This window comes from Esox lucius, chromosome 1 (genome assembly GCF_011004845.1).
Source record: "Esox lucius isolate fEsoLuc1 chromosome 1, fEsoLuc1.pri, whole genome shotgun sequence".
In the NCBI taxonomy this organism is placed as follows: domain Eukaryota; kingdom Metazoa; phylum Chordata; class Actinopteri; order Esociformes; family Esocidae; genus Esox; species Esox lucius.
The window spans coordinates 19,767,237-19,794,181 of record NC_047569.1 but is presented as its reverse complement, the minus strand read 5'-3'; the positions used below and the strand labels follow the sequence as shown (position 1 = coordinate 19,794,181).

Here is a 26,945-nt window from a genome sequence, read left to right as displayed (position 1 = left end):
TGTACCGGACGGACCAAATATATTTTTTATTAAACAGGCCTTATGCACACTATCATGTAAATAACATTTCCTGACTTAAATTAGAATTGTTAAAAATGCATAACTATTTAGGAATTGATATATGTCACTAAGAACACCATCGTGAGTGCCAGTAACTACTCAGCAAAAACATTTAGGAGGACAATATAGAATAAAAACAAAATCCAACTTGTCTTTTCAAAACTTTATTCACCTTACATAAAACAGCTGGACAAGAATCAAAACAGCATAACCTGAAAAATAAAATATTATTTTAGGAGGGATTCAAAGCAGTTGTGCATTAACCTGCTAACATTCATCAACATACTGCCTAAAAGGTGACCTAGTACTTCACTAGGAATTAGAATTCAAGAACCTTTAAGGCCATTTATGGTTGTTTATTGCAAATACACCTAAACAAAGTTTGGCATCAAGTGTCTGTTGTACAATCAGTTAAGTCTCTCAGGGGGCATAGTTGTGACTATTAGGGCATCTTTAAGTATCAACCAACAATAATGCTCCACAGTCATACAACAATGTTAAATTGTATCTGTAATCTCCTAAAAATACTTAATCTGCCTATCAGTGAAAGATTTCTCAATTTAACAAAATAATGTGCGTTTAAAAGCCAACTTATGAGATACAGCGAAACAGAACTTTACTTGTCGCTAGGGCTCGGCGATACAGCCTAAATATTTGGACTGTATACTTCTGGGAAAATATTTTTAAATTGCAAGGAAAATGCTTAAGAACCTACAACTTAAATGGTAACGACTTATTTCTATTCAAAAATAATAATAATAATAATAATAATAATAATAATAAGTATACAAAAGTTGCTATTGCATAAAACAAGGCAATGAGAACTGCTTCTGGTTAATGAATTTGCAGCCATTAAATTCTTAGCATGTGTAAATGTACAGAGCAAATTAAGAGGATTAACCTTGACCCACTACAGTACGCATGTTAATTGGTTGATACATCAGCCTTTTCTGACACACAAGTATGGCCGATCCCTGTTTAACTAAGTTTGCTTTCATTTCACTGTTTTAAGACAGAATTTGAACAATTAAGACAAAGCCTTAGATTACTAGCGTGTCATACCTGTTTATGCCTTCTCTGCCTTTGCCGCCTTTTCAGGCTTCTCTGCCTTCTCAGGCTTGTCTGGAACCACAACACCACCCTCCTCATCAGGACCCTTGGTGTTACGTGTGTAGATCACCTGAGCTCTGTGTTTCGACACCAACTTGATCATGCCTAGAGGGGTCAAAATATAACTTGCAGTTATTATGCACATGTATTTAAGCACAACGGCATCCAGTCACAGTGACCAAATAAGCCAAACAAGACAATGCTCTATTCCATGCAACAACAAAAGAGCAGACCAGTTGCAGTGACAGTTTTGTGAGCCCTTGTTGAGGGCTGCTGTTAACCATGCATCGCCCAGAAGGACAACCACAGTTAAAAGGGCATTAGAAAACACGCTCTTATAAAGGACCGCAATTCTCTTAAAATATTCCCTGTTATAGCAATAGGCAAGTTGGTGGGCTAAAAACCAGGGCATTAAAACACGTGTACCAGTTGACTCTGAGGCAGACCCATGAGTTGGTGCCTCGGTGAGGTTTAACTGGAGTTCACTCTCGCAAAGCTCAAAATTGAACCAGATCATTGTCCTTAGACTACTGACACAGAGTGTAGCCTGCAACAAGTCCATTGTAAATGGGAATCACAGTAGTGAACTAGAGGTATATGCAGAATGGAGCCAGGATAAAAAACACCATCATCGAAATGGGACCGCTATAACAATGTCAGATCTGCCCTCTACTTCCTAAAGTGAAAACAATTCAATGAGTGAGCACTTAAATGTTTTACCTTTGTTGAGTAGTTCCTGGAGGGCAGCCCTGGCCAGAGAGCCTCTGATTTTTAGCCTCTCAGACACAACAGCTGGTGTGATGAGCTTGTAGTTGGGCACTTCCTTGTTCAACTTCTCATAAGTGGCCTTGTCGAATAGGACCAGGTTGTTAAGCTTATCTCTCACCTTTCCCTTGGACCACTTCTGCTCAAAGAAAAGGGATTGTTGTTGACATTCAATCCAATTACAAGCTCAATGATCAAGCTAGAGCATCCCGAAGACACTTTCAAGCCACTGAATAAGGACATACCTTCTTTTTGGCTTTGCCTCCAGATTTATTGGCTGGATCCTTGTCCTTTTTGGACTTGCCAGAATCCTTCCCCTTCCCCTTGGCGTCCTTAGGAGGCTAGAATAAGACAGTTTACTTAGAATCTCATGCTGAATTAACCATAAAATACATAGTTCTGTTCATGGCAAGCATGCAAAAGATGCTACAACACAATCCTTTCCCGAGTAATCCAAATTTCCATCAGGTTTAGCCATGATTAGCCAGGTTGACCCAACTTAATAGTTGTAGCTCAGTCTACCTCAAGAGGATCTGGTATGTATGGTGTCTTAAGATCAATAACATTCTAGAGGCTTTGAAAAAGCTTAATATGATTAAAATACAGGTATGGGCTCCATTGACATGGCACACAGGTTCGGAAATTGAATAGATGTCTTGCCTACATTCGAATTTCAAAATCTTAGAGTAGGGCAAGGTAACAACCTGATGTTTTAGAACCCATCAGGTGTAAATACACCAAGTAGGTATACTGCATGATAGAAAAAGGAAATTGCCCTTGTAATGTTACAAGTCACCATACCTAAATCATATACTGTATTGCAGATTAAAGAACATTTGAGAAAATGTAACAGCAAGAGGCATGACCAGCCTTAGCGTATAACTAAAATCTGCTAGGGGATTTTGACAATTGCAGTAGGGCTTATTCATGTTTCCCTTAGGATTAGGAAATACGTTAAACATTATTTCATTGGACAGGTCTACGAAAACTAAACCATGGATTTCGACGAATTTCGACGAATCAAACTCAATTATTCCAGGTTAAGGGCAGTGAACATTATATCAAATTGGATCGCGGTAGCCACGAGGGCCTCATATGGAAATCAATGAGCCCGAGTAGCCAGCTAGCTTTGACTAAGTGTCAAACCAAACTGGGGCGTAAATGCTTGTAGTAATACCTAATAACTAAATCGGAGTAGTTCCGAACTACAGTTGTTGGGAAAGTCAAAGCCTGATACAGCTAGACATCGGGAAAGGGGTTAGAAAATGCACTTCAACTTGAGCAATCGTCACCATAAGCACTGCATGTCCGACAGGTTACTAGCACCGTCAGAAACCACGACCGTTGTTAGTTAGCAAACATGCCTCATGGGCAACGAGAAAATTGAGTGCATCCAATGCCAATACCAGCATATTGAGGAATACAAATATTTCCCAACTACCGTTCTATTAATACTCTGACCTTTTCTTAGTGGAATGTCTTGTTTCTATTCGAATTTAATAAAAATCCTCCCAAAGGCGCTTACCATGATGTCCCACCGTCAAGATGTCGGAGTGAAAGGAAGTTGAAGCCCTGCACGAGCCCCTAAGACAACCCGTAGATGCGGATGTTGAAGGACAGTAAAGGGAAATGTAGTTTTTATTGTGCGGGCTAACCTTTTTCAAGGGTTTATCAAATAAACGTATTTATTCACAGATCTCCGAAATTAAGATACTTGCGATATTGAACAAAAATAATACGAATAAACAATTAATGTTTTAATTTTTTATTTTGTCTGAAACATTTCCTATCATGTGACAATTTCCGCAGTGCAATAATAGTAAAGATGGCGATATTCAGTGTGTATGTTGTAAATAAGGCAGGAGGATTAATTTACCAGTTTGACAACTATGTACCGAGAGCAGAGGCAGAAAAAACATTCAGCTATCCATTGGATTTGGTTTTAAAGATACATGATGAAAAGGTTGTTGTATCATTTGGTCAACGCGATGGTATTCGAGGTATGTCGAGCGTTGCCACCAGCAGTGGGGTTTTTCGTATACTGCTTAATTGGTGCCTCAATCCGGTCACTTCGAATCGTTAACTGACGAGTATATTTATGGCTGCTTGATATTGTGATGTAATCATTTACATGGTCATTTAGAATAAAACATTTAATGTTTCTAACAGATGTCTAGGGTCTATTGTTGAACCTTTATTAATGTGGGTCATGCAATGGAGTGCATTTTTTGTAGTGTCAGTTGAGTTAATTTTACAGATCACAGCCAGCGTTTGTTTTGAGTATTGTTATTGTTATTAAAATTATTCCTATAATATCTCTACCACAGCACAGAGATATGGGTATATCCTGTTTTAACTTTCTGCTTTGCACCCAGGTTGTTGAACCCAAAGATAGTTGAACACTAGATTGGCTGATGTCATAGAGCCCCCTATATCCGAATGGAACATTTCAACATCCATCTTACATGGGACCTGTTCTAAACCAGCTACAATAGAAACACGTGGTAGAAGTGTAATTTTAAGCTTTTGTAACGTTATATTTCCTTATTATTATATAAATAGCCACTGACATGCATAGCATAATGTGCAGGATCATTGTACTTTTCAGATTATTAACAAATAAATCCATTTGAAATAATACCCACAAAACACCAGTCTCAATGTCAACAGTGAAGAGGTGACTCTGGGATGCTGGGCTTTTTTGTGTGCCAATTTTCCTCTGTCTAGTGTCTATGTTATGTTGCCCATCTTAATCTTTTCTTTTTATTGGCCAGTCTGACAAAATTGCTTTTTCTTTGCAACTCAGCCTAGAAGGCCAGCATCCCAGAGTCGCCTCTTCATGGTTGACGTTGAGACTGGTGTTTTATGGGTATTTAATGAAGCTGTCAGTTGATGACCTGTGAAGCATCTGTTTCTCAAACTAGACACTGTAATGTAATCCTAGCTTACTGAATTTGGTACTCAGTTGAGTAGTAATTGGAGGGCAGAAATAGGAGTAGCTAGGCTACATATTTGAGGACCAAAACTACCCAACATCAGCTGATTATATACAGTAATAATGTTATTTGACTAAGACATTTGATATTTCATACCTTCTGTGCAACATTGATTCATAATATATACCGTAGCAAGTTAGCTGAGACCGTTGATAAAACAGAATCCTGATACTTTTAGTTTACATTCCCAGCTACGGTTAGCTTTCTTGTTAATTTATTTCTATACGTCGTCAAGGATCATGTTTCAAGTTTATTTATCAATGTCGTTATATTGCTTTTATACAGTATTACTGATGCATAAAAACTTGGACTATTTCTCTAGTGGGCCATGCTTTGCTGTCGATCAATGGAGTGGATGTCAACGGCAAGTTTACAGCAGATGGGAAGGAGATCATTGAATACTTGAAAGACTCAACTAACTATCCCGTTTCTATACGGTTTGGAAGGGCTCGCTTGAGTTCCAATGAAAAACTTATGCTGGCTTCAATGTTTCATTCGTAAGTACAGTTCACTTGTCAGCACTAACATGAATAAATCCTGTTTGCTTTTCCATGATCCATGCTGCATGTTGTTTTCTTTACTTGTGCTAACATATATTGTTGTGCTATTTTCTAGATTGTTTGCTATTGGTTCACAGCTGTCCCCTGAGGTTGGCAGTTCTGGAATTGAGATGCTGGAGACAGATATGTTCAAACTGCACTGCTTTCAAACACTAACTGGTAAAGCCATGCTTTCAAATACTATTATCTATCAGTCTCTGTATGCAATGCCTAAAAATTGGTATGAAAAATCTAATCTGTGTCATTGTGTCAACTTCTTCAGGTATAAAGTTCATTGTGCTGGCAGACCCCCGGCAATCAGGCATTGATGCACTCCTGAGGAAGATTTATGAGATCTATTCAGACTTTGCCCTCAAGAACCCTTTCTACTCTCTGGAGATGCCTATCAGGTCAAATATCTGCTCTCTCTCAATTTCACAGGAGTCACTATCAGTTATCCAATGCATTGATGAGAAATGATGGTTATATGTTTTTCCCTTTATGTTACAGGTGTGAACTCTTTGATCAGAATTTGAAGGGGGCTTTGGAGATAGCAGAGAAAGCTGGTAACTTTGGACCTGGGTCATAAGCAGGATCAAATCTGAAACCAAGGCAAATAAAGAGGATCAGTTGTTCCTGCATTTGTTGTGACATGTAGATGTGGTACATTCAAAATGTGTCAATTTTGTCTCCAAGCAGTGCGAGTTGAATAACTCATATACTATGAAAAGGATGTGGTGCTGGGATACAATGTAAATAAAAATTTCTTTTGTACATACTTAAAAAATAATAAACACCACTATGTAACATTTCTATGATCTCTAGTTTCATTTCTCTGAAATAACTAATACATTCTTTAGAAGTATCTCTAAAGTTAGTCACAACATACAGTCTTTTTATTTAAGTAGCATTTATAGGTGATCATTACACCATGTGATGGATTCAAATTGATAGATGCTCCCATCCAGAATAATTCATACTGCATCCAATAATGCATCCATTTTCATACTGGTCCCCATGGGAATTACCCACACAACCTTAGCATTTGCAACATAGCCGAGCTACGCATGACCCAAGATTATATAAACATTTAAATATTAATTCCACTTTCTGTTTTAACACAACATCTAATGCTTGATGAACCGGCATCTGAATACTGCCTGGGTAATAAATACTACCTGCTTGTCCAACTCTATGTCTCCTTATCTTTTATAAAAATAATATGCATGACCATGTCTCCAAGCCAAAAAAGTATTTCTCAAATCAAAAACAATTTATCAAGTGTCACAGTTTCTGAATGAATGTAAACTCTGGATACTGGTACATGTGGAGAAAGAGCTGGGTCAGTGCAGGAAACTGCAGACAGAGTGACAAGGGAAGTTATTTCTGCATGTAGAAAAAAAAGGAAGGTCTGTCTCTTTTTTACATTCAGGTGGCCCTTGCTACTGACCTTACAGGGAATATGTGATTTTGGCAGTTGTGCACTTTTGTTCTTATCCAGTCTGGTGAACGTATGGAAAACAGTTTTACTTTTGCATGCACTACCATTAACATAAGTTGTTATTAACTAACATTACCACAATATCTGGACATTTATGGAAACTGCATGATACTGTAGTTGCCCTACAACAGTAGTTAGCAACTCCCTTTAAACTGCATGCAGACTCAGATATAAAAACGACATCAATGAGTACATGTTACTTTGTAGAAGGAGAAATCTTGTACTATACATTAAAAAGCTTGTCTCAGCGGAAGTATATATTTAATTTACATCTTATTTTTGTTCAGCCACCACTACCACATAATATTGGGGAAACAGTGAGAAGTATTTTAAGTTTCCCACATTTGCAGCAGAGGATCATGAGGTGTAGCAATCAGTCAGCCTTCTTGGTGATGTGACCCATCTTGGTTCTGATGTTTCGCAGCAGGAAGAAGCCAATGGTAGTGATTAGGCAGGACATCTCTGCCACCCAGAAGGCCATTTCCCATCCATGGTGCTTGGCGATGGTGCTGAATGGCAGTCCAGAGCAGAAGCCACCAACTGATAATATTAAAGGAATGTCAGTAAGGCTAGTTCTGATCCATAGGATATACATATTTAGACACTGAATTACTTGTTTAGTACTGGCATTAAAGCTAAGACACTAGTATAAATGACAAAACAATTGTTAGAAATTATTGTTAATGTGCCTTTAAAACAATGAAACAATATGTTTTCAGATAAAAACGTACTGTTTGCCATTAGAGCAACGATAGCGTGTGATGTTCCACAGTAGTTTGACGGAGCACTCTCATTGGCTATCACGCCAAACAAGGCTATTGGTCCGTAAGATGAGAAGCCAAAAGCAGCTCCCAAGAAGAGGATCCAAATCTACATGAAGAAAAAAATTTAAACATTAACTTAAGAATATAGATATGTATTGGCTATGATAATAATAAGTTATTATGTTAAGTAATAACTTGTTTTGTACCTTTGGGCTGTCTGGAGTGACAGTAACCCGAAATAGATACATGGAACCAAACATCCCAATCATCATTGAGATCAAGAGAAAATGACGAGGGTTGCCATGACTTTTCATGCCTTGCTGTACAAAAGTGAAATTTAGTATGTTTAAACACTGCATTGATTTGTATAAAGCGCTCACTGAAGGTATTATTCCACTCATTGCTAACTCACTTGCGCTACTGCCTTGTCAGAGAAGTACCCTGCTGCTAAACTGCCCAAAAGGCCTCCTACTTCAAGGGCACTCATGTAGGAACTTCCTGTGAAGAAGAGTTGCAGTCAGACAAACTTAAGACTTCGAGGCAATAATTGAGTTATCAACAGTAGGCTACTGCAAACTGATATAGCAGAGGAACAACTGAGGTCTTAATTTATTAGATTGACATACCCATGAGTGTTGACTGGCCCTTGTCCTGGATGAGAAAGAGCTGCCCCCAGTCAGTGCAGGCCGTCTTTACTCCAAACACTACCAGGTAGCCCACAGAGAGTAACCAAAGGTAGGGGGACAAAATGAACTCTTTGAAAGTGGTCTCATCACTGGACATGTCTGGGAAGGAGAATGCAAGAGAGAGAAGTTTTAGACACACTTGCACTTTATTTGTGTACAAATCTGATCTTGATCTTGTTCACACTATTAGCATGTGAGGTGCACACAGGGCGCAATATCCATTCCCACAGTGTTACTGGCCTTACACAAACTTTTTTGGCTTTAATCTGATTTGTTTTTGACCAAAAGAACCAGGTGTAAAGAGCCCTACAATTTTCAAAAAGGTATATTATCGTTTAAGCACTTAGGAATGTCACAGTTGCACACATTTTGAAGTGCATCAACAACAGCACAACATGAGACTAGCTCCCTGCTCTGACCTGGTTTTCCCTTCTTGGCCCCGCCAGCATCAATGTTGGGCAAGCCCACATCCTTGGGTTCATTCCTGATCAAAAGTAGGCAGAAAAAGGCAACCACGCAACAGGAGAAGCCTGATATGGACAAGATAGTCCTCCAGCTGTAGCTCTGGGCCATCACGGTTGCAATGATTGGACCTAAACTCCCAGCCAGGTTCATACTGCAGGATAGAATTGCCCACCATGTTCCAAATTGAGAAGGCTCAAACCACTGAGGGGTAGAAGAGAATACGTAAATGTAATGTACATATTTTTCATAATTTTTATCTACCTTGGGACTGCAGATGGTAATAAACATTTGGCTTCTCATGTTTTGGCCAAAGTGGTCCGTGTTGAACAAATAGAATGGAAGAATTGTATGCCCAGGCAGGGTTAAGCAACACTTCTCCAGCAGAGGAATATCAGGTATGTTGAATTGAGTAAATCTCTGAACTGATAAATTAACCCAGTTGGTTAGCTTAGTCATTTATTATATTGAACACCCTTATAATTTTCTCTAGGAACATGGTTACCTACCCCTATAGTTAGAAAAGAGAAAGACACCCACAGACCAATTAGAAAAGAACTGCGCATGCACAGACAAAGTTCATTTGAACTTTTTCTCTGTGAAAATGGATGGACATTCTCTGAGTAGGGACGCGCAATCTCTGCTGACCCAGCCGTCAATGTAAAACACATTTTCCTAAGTATATTAAGAAATGTTTCTTTACATTGTTCCTGGTCAAATAAACATAATAACAATATCAGATTAGTGATGTGCTGCATGGCTTGACACAATTGTTTTGAATGGACATGGATAGACAAAATTCTACACTGACCAGTATATTCATTTATTGATACATGTATGACAACTTGCATGGGGACCATTGTTACATCCTGACCGTACCTTGCGCAGGATCCTGCCGCACGGGGGCCACCCCAGACCCTGGCCCAGGCCATTGAGGAACCAGAGGCCAGAGAAGACAGCCACAGTAGAGGACATGGAGAAAACCATGTTAACGCCGCCCACCAAGAACAGACCAATGGAGAAGAGCCAGCGGGCACTGATCTGATCCGAAAGCACGCCACTGATAAACTTGCTGATAGCATAAGCCAGAGACTGGCTACTAGTGATCATCCCTGAAAGGTAGAACACAAAGTTTTATTGATTTTGATAATTAACATAGCCATCCCCATATGATGCTGCTCGATTAGAAATGTGGACAGAGAATTATTAAGTGAAAACAATCAAACTTTGGTTGGAAACTGTTGTTAGGAATAGGAAACAGAAACAGGAAAAAAGAGGCTTACCGAGGTCATCTTTGTCCAGCCTGATCTCTTGCATTAGAGAGGGCATCACAAAGGAGAAGGTCTTCCTGTTAAAGTAGTACAGTGTGTAGCCCACAAACATGGCAGTGAAAATGGTGGTACGGTAGTATCCGTACCCCATGGTCGCCATGGTTTTTGCAGTGGAGGAGGAAAAGCTTAAAGAAAGAAGGATATTAAACAAAAGCACGGAGGGAAAAAGCTCTAGTATAGTCCTTCAGCTCCCATTAACTGTGAACTTTGGCGTTAGGATCCACAGTGCATTGGGCCTACTGAGTTGGTTAGAAGTGGGAGGGAACTGTAATCAATAGGTAGGGTTAATGGTCAACTTTCCTATTTAAAGATTGATTTCTCCTGAAATTATCCGAGTCCTACAAGCTGATCCCAACTGTCCCTCCATGACGTTGTGCCTGGATGTTATTGAGAGTGTGGTCAGTTAATGATTCATAGGGGAGTCCAATGGTGACTGCAAACATAGAGGGTGGGTCCTTCAGCTGATGGGGGGTGTGAACAAGACACAAACCCAAATATTCCTATCCCTATGAAGCTCTCTGTCTCATAAACGTTAAACTGCGCAAGCTGTATTATCAGATCCCACAAAATTACAGAGCATTTCCTTAGCAGTGTCATTAGCTCATTAATGAAAGTTGTTAGTTAACATTTCAAGAGACTATTCATTCAATATGAAGCCAGAACGATTACCATGTTTCCACAATATTTTATAATCATGTTAACAGAGTTGGCGTCTACTCCATCAACACTGGAATCCTTAAAATTTTTTTTTAGCCCATGCAGCTAGGGTTACATAGGGTTTAGCCTTGAATATTCTGGATAGTACAGATTGTTGGAAGGTAGAATAGGTTTTGCTACTCAATCATTCTGTTAATTAGTGTCTTCACACTGAAATTGCCACCGCCAACTGCAGTTAATTTAGGTTGCCAGTTTGGTCATTTTGGGCATATTTTCCCATCAAGCCCCAATCCTCCATTATTCCAGTTTTGAATATAACATACTGTAATCTGCAACAATCAGATTCACTCCCTTACACTCACCCCTTTGACCTCCTCTCCTCAAGTGTTCTCTGATGGTTCTGAATAGATTGGATATGTGCATTAAACATGATTTTCCATTTCTTTTTTGTTTATAGCCCAAATCAGTCAATGGGAGAAGCACCCTGTTTTTGGTATTTGCGCCCCAGCATTACCTGTTCTGTCACCCACGCTGAACTTCAATAGTGCAGAATGGCCAAGTATCTCCATACAGGAACTGGAAAGCTTTATCCAGGAACCACCTCCAACACAGTCTACTTCACCGAGGTATTTGATAGTTTTTAACTGTCAACTTCATGATCTTCTCTACTGGTGTTCTCTATTGAAAAATAACATGCAATTATGAAATAGGCCATGATATTCTAAAATACTTATTTTGATGAAAAAAGCCCTTTGGAAAAACAATGTATTAATATCATAACATTATGAAAAATCATAATATTATTTTGAAAAGTGGGATAATAAAAAATATTTCATAGTAACTTTCCACTTAAAATAATATGTATGTAATTACACTGCTCAAAAGAATTAAGGGAAAACGTAATCATCACAGTATAACACCAAATCAATTCAACTTCAGTGAAGCTTTAGTGATTGTGAATCAATGTCACCTGTTTTGGTGCAAATGAAAGTGACAACAGGTCAACCCAAAAAAAGGTAATGTGACAACCTTGACTGCTGTTAGGTACCGGGATGAAATCCTCAGACCCATCCTCAGACCTTACGCTGGTGCAGTGGACCCTGGGTTCCTCCTGGTGCAGCACAATGCCTGGCCTCATGTGGCCAGAGTGTGTAGGCAGTTCCTGGATGACGAAGACATTGATGCCATTCACTGGTCCTCACATTCCCCAAACCTTAATCTAATTGATAACCTCTGGGACATTATGTATCAGTGCATCCGACATCACCAAGTAGCGCCACAGAATGTCCAGGAGCTCACAGATCCAGATCTGGGCGGAGATCCCCCAGGACACCATCCGCCATCTCATTAGGAGCATGCCCAGACGTTGTTGGGAGTGCATACAAGCACGTGGGGGCCATACACACTAGTGAGTCACATTATGAGTTGCGGTGATGAAATTCATGCAAGTTGGAACGTCCTGTGATATAAATTGTTTACTTTTATTTGCAGTGTGAGTTAGAATCCCAGTGTGAGTTAGAATCTCCCCAATCGAGACCCAGTGTTTGATTTAAGTGTTCCCTTAATCTTTTTGAGGAGTGTATTCATTTGATTATATATTTCTTTATTACATTTTGACTCCTTAGGTCGTCCATTGTCAATCAAGACAAGAGATGATTCAGCTGGCTTTTTTCAAGATGCTTCACAGAGGCCACTTGTACTCTTCCTGTTGACGATGGGGGTTTCCATGGATACACAACAACAAAACACCTTAATTATCAGGAAGCACTTCTCCCTTAATAAAGATCGAAAAATAGCTAGATAGGTGCATTTTATTGTCTTATTATAATGATATTGTTCCTATAAATATTGAATTTATTTTTGATGAGAGTGGACATTTCTTTAGGATCATCATGGTAAGTGAAATCAACGATGTCAAGACAGACCAGGCACAAGCTTGCATCACTGTCGTTACAAACTCGCTAGCTAGCTAGATACAGTACATTGTAAATGTTATTTGTAGGTCTGTACAAAAGTAAAAGCATTGTATAACTGTAACAGAACTAACGCTGTTGACTTTCTCGCAACCAGAGTGTAATAGGGTCTTCGTCTACGAGGCTCTCTGGTAGCGTCCATTCACGTCGCTATCGCACCCGTGCCCTAACCTCTCACGTGGATGAGACCCTCTTTGGAACCACAAAACAGGTGAGCCACATTTGTTAGCCATCTATTATTTGATTATTTTTGCAATGTCTAAAATTCATTGTAGTAATGAGGTTAGCCTGGGGGATTTTAACTGCAAGATGTTTGTTTTTACCCAAGGCTTTGTCAGCCTGCGATGTCAAGGAAACTGAGAGATGTGGCGGTTTAGGGCCATGGGGCCAGTCCCAGTCTGCTCCAAGTCAGAACACTCAGAAACCAGAGACAGTTCGCATTATCACAAAAGACCTAATCAGAGATCTTAAGCAAGTATTTGTCTATACCTTTATTTCTCATTCTGTTATACTGTGAATGTGTTAATCACGTCTAATGTATTTTCAGCATTCCACAACTTGTGTTTAATTGTTTTATTTTACATTTAAGTAATTTTTCTCACACTATGTGAAGCAATTACTCTGCTATGTGCAAATACATTTTTTAGTACTTTGCTTAATACTGCAATATCATTAAAAAGAATGCATGAACTTGAATTGCACTAATAAAGATATTCAGACAGTTACATCTTTCAGGTGGTGAATTACAAATAAAAAACAAATAATTTTGTAGTTTTCCCAGGATCCCGAGTGAGGATCCATCTGGGCTGTCCATCATTCTGCGCCCCTCTGAGATTCAGAGGATTGCCACTGCTTCTCGAGTTCCAACCAGGGAGGAGCGGGAGGCAATGTTGGAAGCCCAGCAGAAGGAGAGAGAAATGGCTATGGTGAGAAAGGACGTAAAGTTCCAGTAACTTTCCCGTATTTTCCTAAAATCTTGTTTAAAAGATTCAGGATATTGTTCTTATTCTCTTTGGATTGTGTACTTAATCAGGTTATTCAGAAAACATTGGATACAATTTTGCAACTCTAGAGAGGATGATGACTTTGTAAGCGCTCTTTCCCACATGAAAACTTGGTGAACTGATACTACAGGGCCCAGCTTCGGCTCTACACCCTTGTGTAAACGTTAACAGCAAGAAAGCAAACCACTTGCACCGTTCCACAATGTTTCTGGTTTTCCTGGCCAGGATGCTGCTGAGGAGAGGAAGGCACATATCCGTCAGGCTGATCTGTCCCGTCAGAAGAACCAGGGTCTAAGCGAGCTGGAAGCTGAGGCAAAGGAAAGAGCTCAGTACCTGTTGGAAAGAGCCAACGCTATGAGGATGGAGCAGGAAGACGAAGTCAAGAAACTCAATGAGGTACAACAACAGGGCCAACCGTTCAGTCTTTCTCTTTCATATTATTTTCTTCTCAGATTCATTTCCAACATCAATAGGTAATATTCCCAGATTTCTTCAGTTACTTATAGGCATTAACTTAAAAAAAATATATTAAGAGACCACTGCAAACTGAACGCTTCTGTTCCTCACTCAACAGATTCCTTTTCAACTTTTTTGGAAAGGAAAGAAAAAGCTCCAGTGGTTTCTTACTTTTTCCAGAGCTATATATATTCAGTATACACTGATCAGCCATAACATTATGACCACTGACAGGTGAAGTGAATAACACTGATAATCTCATTATCATGGCACCTGTCAGTGGGTGGGATATATTAGGCAGCATGTGAACATTCTGTCCTCAAAGTTGATGTGTTAGAAGTAGGAGAAATGGGCAAGCGTAAGGATCTGAGCGACTTTGACAAGGGCCAAATTGGGATGGCTAGACGACTGGGTCGGTGCATCTGACACAAGGAATTGTACCTTATTGTGGTGGCCCAGTTGATCCTGGGTGCCCAGTGCCATGCAGTGCGGGACGCCCAGATCTTGGAGAGGCAGCAGATCCTGACTGAACTGCAGGAGGAGGAGAGGCGGCTTGATGCCATGATGGAGGTGGACCGCAGGAAAGCCCTGGAGGCCCAGGAGCAGATCGATGAGCTGCGCAAACATCAGAGGATCCAGTGAGGGCACTCTTGCTCACACAAACAAACAAAGACCAATTTAACGTCAAATACACAGCATATACAACACTCCCTTCTGTGCTGTCGTGCTATTTTTGATGTTTGTTTGAGGAGCGACTGGAGGACAGGATGCTGCAGGATGAGATAAAAGAGCAGGAGGGCCAGCAAATGCTGGAGAACCTAGAGAGGATACAGATGGAGGTGCTGGAGGTATTGTTAGCTAAAGACAAGTCTCCTTGTACAGTACAGCAGTTTTCATTTGCCAGGATAATGTACAGCCTTTTCCATATGAGTTGGGGAATTCTTCATTCATTTATTTGGCCCATGACCTGTGTGTGGTCCTGATGAGTCTAGTTTTCACTGTTAAAACAATTAGCACATGGTCCAATCAGTTACTCTGCCAACAAACAACACAATGATGAGTACTAACTGACCTGTGTGTGGTTCTCCCCCAGGCTCTGGAGAGAAAGAAGGAGGAGAGGCAGCGTTTGCAGCAGGAGATCCTTCGTATTAATGAGGAAAGCTTTCTGGCCAAGGAGCGCAAGAACAGGAGAGACTTGCTGACCTCCGGGCAGTGGAATACACCCGCAAGAAAATGGTGAGAGACCTCCACATACCTCTGAGGTTTTTTGCAGCCTGATGTTTTTCCGCAAATAGATCTTTTGATTGATCAAATCAGCTCTAAGGCCAAAAATTGGGTAAAGATCACATTTGGATAAATGTAACCAAATATACTGTACTTTTATGTGACCCTACAGGAGCGGGAAGCTGAGTACGAGGCTGAACAGAGACGCATCATGAGAGAAAAGGAGAAGGAGGTGGCCAGACTGCGAGCCATGCAAGAAAGAGAGAGAGACCACAAGGCAGAGCAGTGGCTCACACTGAATGGTTACTGTTGTCATAACTGACTACAATAAGTATGGAAGAAGGGTGACAGTGGTTTTATGTGTCACTTTGTCAGGATGAGCTTCGAGCCAGGAGAAATCAGGAAGCAGCAGAAAGGGATTGGAGAAAAAAAGAGAAAGAGCAGCTCAAGAAGAAGGCAGAGGTGGAAGAGAGGTTGAAGGCAGCTCGCTTACAACAAGTGACACACAAGGAGCACCTCCTGTCTATTGAGGCTGGGCGTGAGAGGGCTGAGTTTGAAAGGGTGTTGAGGTATGCCATGATACAATGCAGTTATTACCTTTTAAATCACAGTACATGTAGTATAATGAAATGGTTTTATGAATAGAAGCATAACACCATGCTCCAATAAGCCCTAAATCACCAGGTTTGAAAATCTTAGTCAAGTAGAGATAGATGTTTTACAGGGTGGTCACTTTTGTCACCCCAGGGCCCAGCAGGCATCCATCTCTAAAGAGAAGGAAAAGGAGGAGAAACACAGGATCAAATTGTTGCGTCATGCAGAGGTGGTGCGCCAGCAAGTGAGGGAGCGGGAGATGCAGGCTATTGCCCTGCGCAAAGAGATCTACAAAGAAGGAGACCGTCTGTATTGCTTTGACACCCAAAGGAGATCATTGAATACTTGAAAGACTCAACTAACTATCCCGTTTCTATACGGTTTGGAAGGGCTCGCTTGAGTTCCAATGAAAAACTTATGCTGGCTTCAATGTTTCATTCGTAAGTACAGTTCACTTGTCAGCACTAACATGAATAAATCCTGTTTGCTTTTCCATGATCCATGCTGCATGTTGTTTTCTTTACTTGTGCTAACATATATTGTTGTGCTATTTTCTAGATTGTTTGCTATTGGTTCACAGCTGTCCCCTGAGGTTGGCAGTTCTGGAATTGAGATGCTGGAGACAGATATGTTCAAACTGCACTGCTTTCAAACACTAACTGGTAAAGCCATGCTTTCAAATACTATTATCTATCAGTCTCTGCATGCAATGCCTATAAATTGGTATGAAAAATGTAATCTGTGTCATTGTGTCAACTTCTTCAGGTATAAAGTTCATTGTGCTGGCAGACCCCCGGCAATCAGGCATTGATGCATTGATGAGCAATGATGGTTATATGTTTTTCCCTTTATGTTACAGGTGTGAACTCTTTGATCAGAATTTGAAGGGGGCTTTGGAGATAGCAGAGAAAGCTGGTAACTTTGGACCTGGGTCATAAGCAGGATCAAATCTGAAACCAAGGCAAATAAAGAGGATCAGTTGTTCCTGCATTTGTTGTAACATGTAGATGTGGTACATTACCCACACAACCTTAGCATTTGCAACATAGCGAGCTACGCATGCAGACTCAGATATAAAAACGACATCAATGAGTACATGTTACTTTGTAGAAGGAAAAATCTTGTACTATACATTAAAAAGCTTGTCTCAGTGGAAGTATTTACATCTTATTTTTGTTCAGCCACCACTACCACATAATATTGGGGAAACAGTGAGAAGTATTTTAAGTTTCCCACATTTGCAGCAGAGGATCATGAGGTGTAGCAATCAGTCAGCCTTCTTGGTGATGTGACCCATCTTGGTTCTGATGTTTCGCAGCAGGAAGAAGCCAATGGTAGTGATTAGGCAGGACATCTCTGCCACCCAGAAGGCCATTTCCCATCCATGGTGTTTGGCGATGGTGCTGAATGGCAGTCCAGAGCAGAAGCCACCAACTGATAATATTAAAGGAATGTCAGTAAGGCTAGTTCTGATCCATAGGATATACATATTTAGACACTGAATTACTTGTTTAGTACTGGCATTAAAGCTAAGACACTAGTATAAATGACAAAACAATTGTTAGAAATTATTGTTAATGTGCCTTTAAAACAATGAAACAATATGTTTTCAGATAAAAACGTACTGTTTGCCATTAGAGCAACGATAGCGTGTGATGTTCCACAGTAGTTTGAAGGAGCACTCTCAATGGCTATCAAGCCAAACAAGGCTATTGGTCCGTAAGATGAGAAGCCAAAAGTAGCTCCCAAGAAGAGGATCCACATCTACATTTAAAACATTAACTTAAGAATATAGATATGTATTGGCTATGATAATAATAAGTTATTATGTTAAGTAATAACTTGTTTTGTACCTTTGGGCTGTCTGGAGTGACAGTAACCCGAAATAGATACATGGAACCAAACATCCCAATCATCATTGAGATTAAGAGAAAATGACGAGGGTTGCCATGACTTTTCATGCCTTGCTGTACAAAAGTGAAATTTAGTATGTTTAAACACTGCATTGATTTGTATAAAGCGCTCACTGAAGGCATTATTCCACTCATTGCTAACTCACTTGCGCTACTGCCTTGTCAGAGAAGTACCCTGCTGCTAAACTGCCCAAAAGGCCTCCTACTTCAAGGGCACTCATGTAGGAACTTCCTGTGAAGAAGAGTTGCAGTCAGACAAACTTAAGACTTCGAGGCAATAATTGAGTTATCAACAGTAGGCTATTGCAAACTGATATAGCAGAGGAACAACTGAGGTCTTAATTTATTAGATTGACATACCCATGAGTGTTGACTGGCCCTTGTCCTGGATGAGAAAGAGCTGCCCCCAGTCAGTGCAGGCCGTCTTTACTCCAAACACTACCAGGTAGCCCACAGAGAGTAACCAAAGGTAGGGGAACAAAATGAACTCTTTGAAAGTGGTCTCATCACTGGACATGTCTGGGAAGGAGAATGCAAGAGAGAGAAGTTTTAGACACACTTGCACTTTATTTGTGTACAAATCTGATCTTGATCTTGTTCACACTATTAGCATGTGAGGTGCACACAGGGCGCAATATCCATTCCCACAGTGTTACTGGCCTTACACAAACTTTTTTGGCTTTAATCTGATTTGTTTTTGACCAAAAGAACCAGGTGTAAAGCGCCCTACAATTTTCAAAAAGGTATATTATCATTTAAGCACTTAGGAATGTCACAGTTGCACACATTTTGAAGTGCATCAACAACAGCACAACATGAGACTAGCTCCCTGCTCTGACCTGGTTTTCCCTTCTTGGCCCCGCCAGCATCAATGTTGGGCAAGCCCACATCCTTGGGTTCATTCCTGATCAAAAGTAGGCAGAAAAAGGCAACCACGCAACAGGAGAAGCCTGATATGGACAAGGTAGTCCTCCAGCTGTAGCTCTGGACCATCACGGTTGCAATGATTGGACCTAAACTCCCAGCCAGGTTCTTACTGCAGGATAGAATTGCCCACCATGTTCCAAATTGAGAAGGCTCAAACCACTGAGGGGTAGAAGAGAATACGTAAATGTAATGTACATATTTTTCATTATTTTTATCTACCTTGGGACTGCAGATGGTAATAAACATTTGGCTTCTCATGTTTTGGCCAAAGTGGTCCGTGTTGAACAAATAGAATGGAAGAATTGTATGCCCAGGCAGGGTTAAGCAACACTTCTCCAGCAGAGGAATATCAGGTATGTTGAATTGAGTAAATCTCTGAACTGATAAATTAACCCAGTTGGTTAGCTTAGTCATTTATTATATTGAACACCCTTATAATTTTCTCTAGGAACATGGTTACCTACCCCTATAGTTAGAAAAGAGAAAGACACCCACAGACCAATTAGAAAAGAACTGCGCATGCACAGACAAAGTTCATTTGAACTTTTTCTCTGTGAAAATGGATGGACATTCTCTGAGTAGGGACGCGCAATCTCTGCTGACCCAGCCGTCAATGTAAAACACATTTTCCTAAGTATATTAAGAAATGTTTCTTTACATTGTTCCTGGTCAAATAAACATAATAACAATATCAGATTAGTGATGTGCTGCATGGCTTGACACAATTGTTTTGAATGGACATGGATAGACAAAATTCTACACTGACCAGTATATTCATTTATTGATACATGTATGACAACTTGCATGGGGACCATTGTTACATCCTGACCGTACCTTGCGCAGGATCCTGCCGCACGGGGGCCACCCCAGACCCTGGCCCAGGCCATTGAGGAACCAGAGGCCAGAGAAGACAGCCACAGTAGAGGACATGGAGAAAACCATGTTAACGCCGCCCACCAAGAACAGACCAATGGAGAAGAGCCAGCGGGCACTGATCTGATCCGAAAGCACGCCACTGATAAACTTGCTGATAGCATAAGCCAGAGACTGGCTACTAGTGATCATCCCTGAAAGGTAGAACACAAAGTTTTATTGATTTTGATAATTAACATAGCCATCCCCATATGATGCTGCTCGATTAGAAATGTGGACAGAGAATTATTAAGTGAAAACAATCAAACTTTGGTTGGAAACTGTTGTTAGGAATAGGAAACAGAAACAGGAAAAAAGAGGCTTACCGAGGTCATCTTTGTCCAGCCTGATATCTTGCATTAGAGAGGGCATCACAAAGGAGAAGGTCTTCCTGTTAAAGTAGTACAGTGTGTAGCCCACAAACATGGCAGTGAAAATGGTGGTAAGGTAGTGTCCGTACCCCATGGTCGCCATGGTTTTTGCAGTGGAGGAGGAAAAGCTTAAAGAAAGAAGGATATTAAACAAAAGCACGGAGGGAAAAAGCTCTAGTATAGTCCTTCAGCTCCCATTAACTGTGAACTTTGGCGTCAGGATCCACAGTGCATTGGGCCTACTGAGTTGGTTAGAAGTGGGAGGGAACTGTAATCAATAGGTAGGGTTAATGGTCAACTTTCCTATCTAAAGATTGATTTCCGAGTCCTACAAGCTGATCCCAACTGTCCCTCCATGACGTTGTGCCTGGATGTTATTGAGAGTGTGGTCAGTTAATGATTCATAGGGGAGTCCAATGGTGACTGCAAACATAGGGGGTGGGTCCTTCAGCTGATGGGGGGGGGGGGTGAACAAGACACAAACCCAAATATTCCTATCCCTATGAAGCTCTCTGTCTCATAAAAGTTAAACTGCGCAAGCTGTATTATCAGATCCCACAAAATTACAGAGCATTTCCTTAACAGTGTCATTAGCTCATTAATGAAAGTTGTTAGTTAACATTTCAAGAGACTATTCATTCAATGTGAAGCAAAACTTAGCCAGAACGATTACCATGTTTCCACAATATTTTATAATCATGTTAACAGAGTTGGCGTCTACTCCATCAACACTGGAATCCTTAAGATTTTTTTTTTAGCCCATGCAGCTAGGGTTACATAGGGTTTAGCCTTGAATATTCTGGATAGTACAGATTGTTGGAAGGTAGAATAGGTTTTGCTACTCAATCATTCTGTTAATTAGTGTCTTCACACTGAAATTGCCACCGCCAACTGCAGTTAATTTAGGTTGCCAGTTTGGTCATTTTGGGCATATTTTCCCATCAAGCCCCAATCCTCCATTACTCCAGTTTTGAATATAACATACTGTAATCTGCAACAATCAGATTCACTCCCTTACACTCACCCCTTTGACCTCCTCTCCTCAAGTGTTCTCTGATGGTTCTGAATAGATTGGATATGTGCATTAAACATGATTTTCCATTTCTTTTTTGTTTATAGCCCAAATCAGTCAATGGGAGAAGCACCCTGTTTTTGGTATTTGCGCCCCAGCATTACCTGTTCTGTCACCCACGCTGAACTTCAATAGTGCAGAATGGCCAAGTATCTCCATACAGGAACTGGAAAGCTTTATCCAGGAACCACCTCCAACACAGTCTACTTCACCGAGGTATTTGATAGTTTTTAACTGTCAACTTCATGATCTTCTCTACTGGTGTTCTCTATTGAAAAATAACATGCAATTATGAAATAGGCCATGATATTCTAAAATACTTATTTTGATGAAAAAAGCCCTTTGGAAAAACAATGTATTAATATCATAACATTATGAAAAATCATAATATTATTTTGAAAAGTGGGATAATAAAAAATATTTCATAGTAACTTTCCACTTAAAATAATATGTATGTAATTACACTGCTCAAAAGAATTAAGGGAAAACGTAATCATCACAGTATAACACCAAATCAATTCAACTTCAGTGAAGCTTTAGTGATTGTGAATCAATGTCACCTGTTTTGGTGCAAATGAAAGTGACAACAGGTCAACCCAAAAAAAGGTAATGTGACAACCTTGACTGCTGTTAGGTACCGGGATGAAATCCTCAGACCCATCCTCAGACCTTACGCTGGTGCAGTGGACCCTGGGTTCCTCCTGGTGCAGCACAATGCCTGGCCTCATGTGGCCAGAGTGTGTAGGCAGTTCCTGGATGACGAAGACATTGATGCCATTCACTGGTCCTCACATTCCCCAAACCTTAATCTAATTGATAACCTCTGGGACATTATGTATCAGTGCATCCGACATCACCAAGTAGCGCCACAGAATGTCCAGGAGCTCACAGATCCAGATCTGGGCGGAGATCCCCCAGGACACCATCTGCCATCTCATTAGGAGCATGCCCAGACGTTGTTGGGAGTGCATACAAGCACGTGGGGGCCATACACACTAGTGAGTCACATTATGAGTTGCGGTGATGAAATTCATGCAAGTTGGAACGTCCTGTGATATAAATTGTTTACTTTTATTTGCAGTGTGAGTTAGAATCCCAGTGTGAGTTAGAATCTCCCCAATCGAGACCCAGTGTTTGATTTAAGTGTTCCCTTAATCTTTTTGAGGAGTGTATTCATTTGATTATATATTTCTTTATTACATTTTGACTCCTTAGGTCGTCCATTGTCAATCAAGACAAGAGATGATTCAGCTGGCTTTTTTCAAGATGCTTCACAGAGGCCACTTGTACTCTTCCTGTTGACGATGGGGGTTTCCATGGATACACAACAACAAAACACCTTAATTATCAGGAAGCACTTCTCCCTTAATAAAGATCGAAAAATAGCTAGATAGGTGCATTTTATTGTCTTATTATAATGATATTGTTCCTATAAATATTGAATTTATTTTTGATGAGAGTGGACATTTCTTTAGGATCATCATGGTAAGTGAAATCAACGATGTCAAGACAGACCAGGCACAAGCTTGCATCACTGTCGTTACAAACTCGCTAGCTAGCTAGATACAGTACATTGTAAATGTTATTTGTAGGTCTGTACAAAAGTAAAAGCATTGTATAACTGTAACAGAACTAACGCTGTTGACTTTCTCGCAACCAGAGTGTAATAGGGTCTTCGTCTACGAGGCTCTCTGGTAGCGTCCATTCACGTCGCTATCGCACCCGTGCCCTAACCTCTCACGTGGATGAGACCCTCTTTGGAACCACAAAACAGGTGAGCCACATTTGTTAGCCATCTATTATTTGATTATTTTTGCAATGTCTAAAATTCATTGTAGTAATGAGGTTAGCCTGGGGGATTTTAACTGCAAGATGTTTGTTTTTACCCAAGGCTTTGTCAGCCTGCGATGTCAAGGAAACTGAGAGATGTGGCGGTTTAGGGCCATGGGGCCAGTCCCAGTCTGCTCCAAGTCAGAACACTCAGAAACCAGAGACAGTTCGCATTATCACAAAAGACCTAATCAGAGATCTTAAGCAAGTATTTGTCTATACCTTTATTTCTCATTCTGTTATACTGTGAATGTGTTAATCACGTCTAATGTATTTTCAGCATTCCACAACTTGTGTTTAATTGTTTTATTTTACATTTAAGTAATTTTTCTCACACTATGTGAAGCAATTACTCTGCTATGTGCAAATACATTTTTTTGTACTTTGCTTAATACTGCAATATCATTAAAAAGAATGCATGAACTTGAATTGCACTAATAAAGATATTCAGACAGTTACATCTTTCAGGTGGTGAATTACAAATAAAAAACAAATAATTTTGTAATTTTCCCAGGATCCCGAGTGAGGATCCATCTGGGCTGTCCATCATTCTGCGCCCCTCTGAGATTCAGAGGATTGCCACTGCTTCTCGAGTTCCAACCAGGGAGGAGCGGGAGGCAATGTTGGAAGCCCAGCAGAAGGAGAGAGAAATGGCTATGGTGAGAAAGGACGTAAAGTTCCAGTAACTTTCCCGTATTTTCCTAAAATCTTGTTTAAAAGATTCAGGATATTGTTCTTATTCTCTTTGGATTGTGTACTTAATCAGGTTATTCAGAAAACATTGGATACAATTTTGCAACTCTAGAGAGGATGATGACTTTGTAAGCGCTCTTTCCCACATGAAAACTTGGTGAACTGATACTACAGGGCCCAGCTTCGGCTCTACACCCTTGTGTAAACGTTAACAGCAAGAAAGCAAACCACTTGCACCGTTCCACAATGTTTCTGGTTTTCCTGGCCAGGATGCTGCTGAGGAGAGGAAGGCACATATCCGTCAGGCTGATCTGTCCCGTCAGAAGAACCAGGGTCTAAGCGAGCTGGAAGCTGAGGCAAAGGAAAGAGCTCAGTACCTGTTGGAAAGAGCCAACGCTATGAGGATGGAGCAGGAAGACGAAGTCAAGAAACTCAATGAGGTACAACAACAGGGCCAACCGTTCAGTCTTTCTCTTTCATATTATTTTCTTCTCAGATTCATTTCCAACATCAATAGGTAATATTCCCAGATTTCTTCAGTTACTTATAGGCATTAACTTAAAAAAAATATATTAAGAGACCACTGCAAACTGAACGCTTCTGTTCCTCACTCAACAGATTCCTTTTCAACTTTTTTGGAAAGGAAAGAAAAAGCTCCAGTGGTTTCTTACTTTTTCCAGAGCTATATATATTCAGTATACACTGATCAGCCATAACATTATGACCACTGACAGGTGAAGTGAATAACACTGATAATCTCATTATCATGGCACCTGTCAGTGGGTGGGATATATTAGGCAGCATGTGAACATTCTGTCCTCAAAGTTGATGTGTTAGAAGTAGGAGAAATGGGCAAGCGTAAGGATCTGAGCGACTTTGACAAGGGCCAAATTGGGATGGCTAGACGACTGGGTCGGTGCATCTGACACAAGGAATTGTACCTTATTGTGGTGGCCCAGTTGATCCTGGGTGCCCAGTGCCATGCAGTGCGGGACGCCCAGATCTTGGAGAGGCAGCAGATCCTGACTGAACTGCAGGAGGAGGAGAGGCGGCTTGATGCCATGATGGAGGTGGACCGCAGGAAAGCCCTGGAGGCCCAGGAGCAGATCGATGAGCTGCGCAAACATCAGAGGATCCAGTGAGGGCACTCTTGCTCACACAAACAAACAAAGACCAATTTAACGTCAAATACACAGCATATACAACACTCCCTTCTGTGCTGTCGTGCTATTTTTGATGTTTGTTTGAGGAGCGACTGGAGGACAGGATGCTGCAGGATGAGATAAAAGAGCAGGAGGGCCAGCAAATGCTGGAGAACCTAGAGAGGATACAGATGGAGGTGCTGGAGGTATTGTTAGCTAAAGACAAGTCTCCTTGTACAGTACAGCAGTTTTCATTTGCCAGGATAATGTACAGCCTTTTCCATATGAGTTGGGGAATTCTTCATTCATTTATTTGGCCCATGACCTGTGTGTGGTCCTGATGAGTCTAGTTTTCACTGTTAAAACAATTAGCACATGGTCCAATCAGTTACTCTGCCAACAAACAACACAATGATGAGTACTAACTGACCTGTGTGTGGTTCTCCCCCAGGCTCTGGAGAGAAAGAAGGAGGAGAGGCAGCGTTTGCAGCAGGAGATCCTTCGTATTAATGAGGAAAGCTTTCTGGCCAAGGAGCGCAAGAACAGGAGAGACTTGCTGACCTCCGGGCAGTGGAATACACCCGCAAGAAAATGGTGAGAGACCTCCACATACCTCTGAGGTTTTTTGCAGCCTGATGTTTTTCCGCAAATAGATCTTTTGATTGATCAAATCAGCTCTAAGGCCAAAAATTGGGTAAAGATCACATTTGGATAAATGTAACCAAATATACTGTACTTTTATGTGACCCTACAGGAGCGGGAAGCTGAGTACGAGGCTGAACAGAGACGCATCATGAGAGAAAAGGAGAAGGAGGTGGCCAGACTGCGAGCCATGCAAGAAAGAGAGAGAGACCACAAGGCAGAGCAGTGGCTCACACTGAATGGTTACTGTTGTCATAACTGACTACAATAAGTATGGAAGAAGGGTGACAGTGGTTTTATGTGTCACTTTGTCAGGATGAGCTTCGAGCCAGGAGAAATCAGGAAGCAGCAGAAAGGGATTGGAGAAAAAAAGAGAAAGAGCAGCTCAAGAAGAAGGCAGAGGTGGAAGAGAGGTTGAAGGCAGCTCGCTTACAACAAGTGACACACAAGGAGCACCTCCTGTCTATTGAGGCTGGGCGTGAGAGGGCTGAGTTTGAAAGGGTGTTGAGGTATGCCATGATACAATGCAGTTATTACCTTTTAAATCACAGTACATGTAGTATAATGAAATGGTTTTATGAATAGAAGCATAACACCATGCTCCAATAAGCCCTAAATCACCAGGTTTGAAAATCTTAGTCAAGTAGAGATAGATGTTTTACAGGGTGGTCACTTTTGTCACCCCAGGGCCCAGCAGGCATCCATCTCTAAAGAGAAGGAAAAGGAGGAGAAACACAGGATCAAATTGTTGCGTCATGCAGAGGTGGTGCGCCAGCAAGTGAGGGAGCGGGAGATGCAGGCTATTGCCCTGCGCAAAGAGATCTACAAAGAAGGAGACCGTCTGTATTGCTTTGACACCCAAAGGAGATCATTGAATACTTGAAAGACTCAACTAACTATCCCGTTTCTATACGGTTTGGAAGGGCTCGCTTGAGTTCCAATGAAAAACTTATGCTGGCTTCAATGTTTCATTCGTAAGTACAGTTCACTTGTCAGCACTAACATGAATAAATCCTGTTTGCTTTTCCATGATCCATGCTGCATGTTGTTTTCTTTACTTGTGCTAACATATATTGTTGTGCTATTTTCTAGATTGTTTGCTATTGGTTCACAGCTGTCCCCTGAGGTTGGCAGTTCTGGAATTGAGATGCTGGAGACAGATATGTTCAAACTGCACTGCTTTCAAACACTAACTGGTAAAGCCATGCTTTCAAATACTATTATCTATCAGTCTCTGCATGCAATGCCTATAAATTGGTATGAAAAATGTAATCTGTGTCATTGTGTCAACTTCTTCAGGTATAAAGTTCATTGTGCTGGC

General features: G+C 40.8%; 4 protein-coding genes, 2 long non-coding RNA genes and 2 pseudogenes across 6 annotated transcripts; 3 read left to right on the top strand and 5 right to left on the bottom strand.

Annotated features, from left to right (window-relative positions):
- Window positions 1-217: 217 nt before the first annotated feature.
- Window positions 218-3,495, bottom strand: rps25 (ribosomal protein S25). The gene is given in 5 exon segments (NM_001303806.1): window positions 218-272; window positions 1,123-1,275; window positions 1,891-2,074; window positions 2,181-2,276; window positions 3,461-3,495. Coding segments are annotated over 4 exon segments (432 nt in total). The 5' UTR covers window positions 3,464-3,495; the 3' UTR covers window positions 218-272; window positions 1,123-1,126.
- A 255-nt stretch (window positions 3,496-3,750) lies between these two features.
- On the top strand, window positions 3,751-6,278 carry trappc4 (trafficking protein particle complex 4). The gene is given in 5 exon segments (NM_001303971.1): window positions 3,751-3,935; window positions 5,254-5,428; window positions 5,547-5,650; window positions 5,754-5,880; window positions 5,981-6,278. Coding segments are annotated over 5 exon segments (660 nt in total). The 5' UTR covers window positions 3,751-3,760; the 3' UTR covers window positions 6,060-6,278.
- slc37a4a (solute carrier family 37 member 4a) lies at window positions 5,948-10,448 on the bottom strand. The gene is made up of 9 exons (XM_010884693.5): window positions 10,167-10,448; window positions 9,763-9,995; window positions 8,841-9,087; window positions 8,362-8,520; window positions 8,148-8,233; window positions 7,942-8,055; window positions 7,703-7,841; window positions 7,314-7,511; window positions 5,948-6,071 (listed from the first exon to the last, which is right to left on the bottom strand). The coding sequence occupies exons 1-8, from the start codon at window positions 10,312-10,314 to the stop codon at window positions 7,345-7,347; spliced, it is 1,293 nt and encodes a 430-aa protein (XP_010882995.4). The 5' UTR covers window positions 10,315-10,448; the 3' UTR covers window positions 5,948-6,071; window positions 7,314-7,344.
- Window positions 10,449-10,992: 544 nt separating this feature from the next.
- On the top strand, window positions 10,993-16,784 carry LOC117594251 (annotated as a pseudogene).
- LOC117594252 lies at window positions 13,318-14,832 on the bottom strand. Its single transcript, XR_004575603.1, has 2 exons — window positions 14,746-14,832; window positions 13,318-14,181 (listed from the first exon to the last, which is right to left on the bottom strand). It is a non-coding gene; the product is annotated as an uncharacterized LOC117594252 (long non-coding RNA).
- Window positions 16,785-16,948: 164 nt separating the features above from the next.
- On the bottom strand, window positions 16,949-20,491 carry LOC117594249 (glucose-6-phosphate exchanger SLC37A4-like). Its single transcript, XM_034291408.1, has 9 exons — window positions 20,201-20,491; window positions 19,797-20,029; window positions 18,875-19,121; window positions 18,396-18,554; window positions 18,182-18,267; window positions 17,976-18,089; window positions 17,748-17,886; window positions 17,359-17,556; window positions 16,949-17,072 (listed from the first exon to the last, which is right to left on the bottom strand). The coding sequence occupies exons 1-8, from the start codon at window positions 20,346-20,348 to the stop codon at window positions 17,390-17,392; spliced, it is 1,293 nt and encodes a 430-aa protein (XP_034147299.1). The 5' UTR covers window positions 20,349-20,491; the 3' UTR covers window positions 16,949-17,072; window positions 17,359-17,389.
- A 754-nt stretch (window positions 20,492-21,245) lies between these two features.
- On the top strand, window positions 21,246-26,883 carry LOC117594250 (annotated as a pseudogene).
- Window positions 23,354-24,868, bottom strand: LOC109616101. Its single transcript, XR_002197155.3, has 2 exons — window positions 24,782-24,868; window positions 23,354-24,217 (listed from the first exon to the last, which is right to left on the bottom strand). It is a non-coding gene; the product is annotated as an uncharacterized LOC109616101 (long non-coding RNA).
- Window positions 26,884-26,945: the final 62 nt, after the last annotated feature.

What these genes read in the sequence shown, in the direction of transcription:
- slc37a4a (XM_010884693.5), bottom strand. Translation starts at nt 10,314, where the DNA reads ATGGCGACCATGGGGTACGGATACTACCGTACCACCATTTTCACTGCC. An exon ending in GGCCAAGAAGGGAAAACCAG is followed by an intron (nt 8,521 to 8,840) that starts GTCAGAGCAGGG and finishes TCTCCTTCCCAG; the next exon opens with ACATGTCCAGTGATGAGACC. An exon ending in CGTTGCTCTAATGGCAAACA is followed by an intron (nt 7,512 to 7,702) that starts GTACGTTTTTAT and finishes TAATATTATCAG; the next exon opens with TTGGTGGCTTCTGCTCTGGA.
- LOC117594249 (XM_034291408.1), bottom strand. Translation starts at nt 20,348, where the DNA reads ATGGCGACCATGGGGTACGGACACTACCTTACCACCATTTTCACTGCC. An exon ending in GCGGCAGGATCCTGCGCAAG is followed by an intron (nt 19,122 to 19,796) that starts GTACGGTCAGGA and finishes TCTACCCCTCAG; the next exon opens with TGGTTTGAGCCTTCTCAATT. An exon ending in CGTTGCTCTAATGGCAAACA is followed by an intron (nt 17,557 to 17,747) that starts GTACGTTTTTAT and finishes TAATATTATCAG; the next exon opens with TTGGTGGCTTCTGCTCTGGA.